The following is a 3,832-nucleotide window of genomic DNA, read 5'->3' as shown; positions in this document are numbered from 1 at the left end:
TGTAGCCCAGGCAAACCTAAAACTTTAAATCCTCCTGCCATAGCCCTGCACTATGCCCTCAGCTGACCTCAATGAACTTTTCCTGAGCCCAACACCTGGTAAGAAAGCAGGGCCAAGAGAAGCCCAGCCCACAGTGTAGTGAATCTGGGCTGCTCGTTAGGCAGGAAACAGACCCCAGAGATGCTGTTCTCTGTCTGCTACTGAGCTGTCTTTAAAATCCACAAAGGTGTGGGGAGGGGTGGAGGATTGATTCAGTCCCAGCACCTCGTGGAGTCTCACAGCGTCCTGTAACTCCACTTCCAGGGGATATGATGCCCCCTGGCCTCTGGCACCTGCATGCATATGATCCACATAAACTCACACAAGCATAGACACATGCACATGTGTAAAAATTATTATTCCTAAAAGCACTTTAAAAAGCACTGGCTGGGCTGGAGAGATGGCTCAGTGGTTAAGAGCATTGCCTGCTCTTCCAAAGGTCCTGAGTTCAATTCCCAGCAACCACATGGTGGCTCACAACCATCTGTAATGAGATTTGATGTCCTCTTCTGGCCTGCAGGGATACATGCAGGCAGAGCTCTGTATGATGGGGGAAGAGTCTTCTGGCTTGTGTTAATTTCATTGGTTAAATAAAGAGACTGCTTTGGCCCTTTAATAGAACATAAAATTAGGTAGGCGGAGTAAACAGAACAGAATGCTGGGAGAAAAAAGCTGAGTGAAGAGTCGCCATGGTTCTCCCACTCCAGACAGATGCAGGTTAAGATCTTTCCTGGTAAGCACACCTCATGGTGCTACATAGATTATTAAAAATGGGTTAAGAGGCTAAAACTAATGGGCCAGGCAATGTTTAAAAGAATACAGTTTCCGTGTAATTATTTCAGGTAAAGCTAGCCATGCGGGCGGCTGGGTGCCAGGAAAGTAGCCCGCTGCTCATACTACAACATCTGTATACATAATAAATTTAAAAAAAATTTAAAATTAAAAAAAAATAAAAAGCACTGGCTGCTTTTTGCTGAGGACCCTGGTTCAGTTCCCAGCACCCACCAGTGACTCATAAGCATCTGTAAAACCAGGTCCAGGGGGATCTAATGCCTGCTTCTGACCTCGGCAGGTACCACACATGCACATGGTGTGTATACACATGTCCTGACAAACACATAAAAAAAAAGCAACTAAATCTTTTAAAGTCTTAATTATATAAATAAGTCAGGCGTGGTCACTTGTGACTGTAATCCCAGCACTGGGGAGGCAGAGACAAGCGGATACCTGCTGCTCACTAGCCAGTCAGAAAACAAAGTAGGGATGGAGAGATGGCTCAGCAGTTAGGAGCACTGGTTGCTCTTCCAAAGGTTCTGAGTTCAATTCCCAGCACCGACGTGGCAACTCACAAGTGTCTGTATCTCCGGTCCAAGGGATCTGGCAGCCTCACACAGACATACATGCAGGCAAAAGACCAATGCACACAAAGAGAAAAATAAATCTTAAAAAAATCACCAAACAAAGTAGACAACTCCTGAGGAATGATATCTAAGATTGTCCTCTGGCTTACACACACATGTATCAAACACACATACACACACACACACACGCACACCTGCATGCACACACACACACACACACAAAAAAAATCAAACACATTCCTTCCCTCTCCAGGGCTCCTTCCTTCCAGATGACTCTATTGCTGCACAGTGGTACCCCAGGCAGCCCCCCACACCCTTCTAGCCCACCTGTGTGGAGCTGGAACCCATCAGCATCCTGACTGGGTCTTGAGGAGCAGTGGATGGAGGCGGCGGCCACTGAGGGCAGGCACTTGACTCGAAGGCCCAGAAAGAAAGCCTCCGCACAGCTTTGAAGGTGGTCCAGCAGGGGGCATCCCGCCAGCCCCTCACTCAGATCTAGGTGAACAGAAACACATCAGCCTGCTGTGACCTCTGGCCCAGTGAGCATCACTCATGTGAAGAAGGCCAGTTTCCTGACAGGGAAGGGATCACAGCCCTATGTGATAACACAGGGTGGGCGAAGGTATCTAAGCTGACCGAAGAGGGCAGCTGGCATAGCTAGAAGCTAACAGGTCCCAGGCCAAGAGAAAGGCAGCCTGGCTAGGGCAAAGGGGCACCAGCTGAAAGTGGTGTCCAGGGCATCTGGAGCTGGGGACAGCCACTGGAAGGGGGGGGTATAAGCTCACTGTATGCTACTTGGACAGGGCACAGATCTCAGATGGAAACAAGGAGTGAGTGACTGCAGGGTCCCAACACTGTTAGAAATGCATGTTTCAGAGGCCAGGGATGTGGCTCAGAAGGTAGAATGCTGACTAAGCATGCACAAAGCTCTGGATTTCATCCCCACCGCTGCACACACGGGGCAATGGTGGTACACATCTGCAATCCCAGCACCCAGCACAATCAGGAGGTGGGGCAGGAGGGGCAGGAGTTTAAGGTCATAACGAGTTCAGGGCCAACCCAGACTAAAAGGGATGGAGAGATGGCTCAACAATCGAGAGCCCATACTGTTCTTGTAGAGGACCCAAGTTCAATCCCCAGCACCCACGATGGGCAGCTCACAACTGCTCATAACTTCAGCTTCAAGGGGATCAGATATCTCTGGCCTCTGAGAACACGTGTGTGCATGTACACAAATCTACACATAGACACAAATACACTTTTTAAAAAGGATGGAAAGAAAGAAGGGAGGGTGAAAGACGGGTCCTAAGTCCACCCTAGCCCTCCTACCCAGACCCAACAGATGATGTGGACAGAGGAGCTAACTCTAAAGCAAGTGTGAGCAGTCTGCAGACTGTAGGATGCTGGGAAGCAGGAACCACAGTGCAAGTGGCACTCTGGCCCAATCAGCCGGGAGGAACTGTCAGAGAACCCAAGCTGGTCACTGAGGTACCATTCTAGGGAGCAGGACAAAGCAGGGCATGTCAATGTTCAGAAAGTCTGTGCCCTCTGTCCTCCCTTACAAAGATAATAATAACAAGTGCCCTGCGTGTCCCTCTGCCAGCTTGCCCCTCCTCCCTCTCCCGCATCTGACTGAGCTTCTTTCTCAGCCCTAGTTGCTCCATTTTCTCTAGTGTCTGCCTGATAAGGAGACCTGGAGAATTATCTGAGGATCCCCAAGTTCCTTCCGTGCCCTCTAAGAGATCATGAGGACAGTTGGATTTGCCTTCAAGTCCCATTTCATCCAGAATCCCGCTCTACCACCAAGAAAGCCAGCAACATCTCCAACCTCAGCTTTCAACCTGTGGCATGAGTAATTCTTGCCCTCAGCACCCACGGAGACCCCAAGCACCCAGCAAAGGCCCTAGGGCAGGTTAGGTTATGACCGGGTCATGGCCAGGACTGTGAGTACACCACCTAGATGACCCATACAGAATGGAGAATCCTAAAAAGCCAAGCCACTTTGCTGTGGGACAATGCTCTTGTACACTGTAGATTTGTCACTCATGTTGGTTTAATAAAACACTGACTGGCCAGTAGCCAGGCGGAAGTATAGGTAGGGCAACCAGACTAGGAGAATTCTGGGGAGAGGAAAGGCAGAGATGCAGTCATAAGCCAGACATAGAGGAAGCAAGATGAGAATGCCTCACTGAGAAAAGGTACCAAGTCACGTGGCTTAACATAGATAAAAATTATGGGTTAATTTAAGTTGTAAGAGGTAGTGAGGAATAAGTCAGAACAATAAGCCAAACAGTTTATAATTAATATAAGCCTCCTATGGGACCAGGCAGGATAGAAACTTCTGCCTACACCACTTTGCCCCTCCTGAGTACCCAGCAGACCCCAAGCCATTGCCTTCAAGTCATTTCTGTCTGTAGCTGTTTCTTACTGGG

General features: G+C 49.0%; 1 protein-coding gene across 3 annotated transcripts in view; it reads right to left on the bottom strand.

Moving 5' to 3' along the window:
* Positions 1-3,832, bottom strand: part of Amz1 (archaelysin family metallopeptidase 1) — a 29,462-nt gene that overhangs the window by 7,638 nt on the left and 17,992 nt on the right. For all 3 annotated transcript variants that reach the window (XM_026789702.1, XM_026789701.1, XM_005367987.3), the window contains one exon: positions 1,728-1,895. In XM_026789702.1, coding sequence (XP_026645503.1) covers positions 1,728-1,895 — 168 coding nt within the window. The remainder of the gene's footprint in view (positions 1-1,727; positions 1,896-3,832) is intronic.

Source organism: Microtus ochrogaster, unplaced genomic scaffold (genome assembly GCF_000317375.1).
Source record: "Microtus ochrogaster isolate Prairie Vole_2 unplaced genomic scaffold, MicOch1.0 UNK27, whole genome shotgun sequence".
Lineage (NCBI taxonomy): Eukaryota > Metazoa > Chordata > Mammalia > Rodentia > Cricetidae > Microtus > Microtus ochrogaster.
This window is presented reverse-complemented; position numbering and strand designations above follow the sequence as displayed.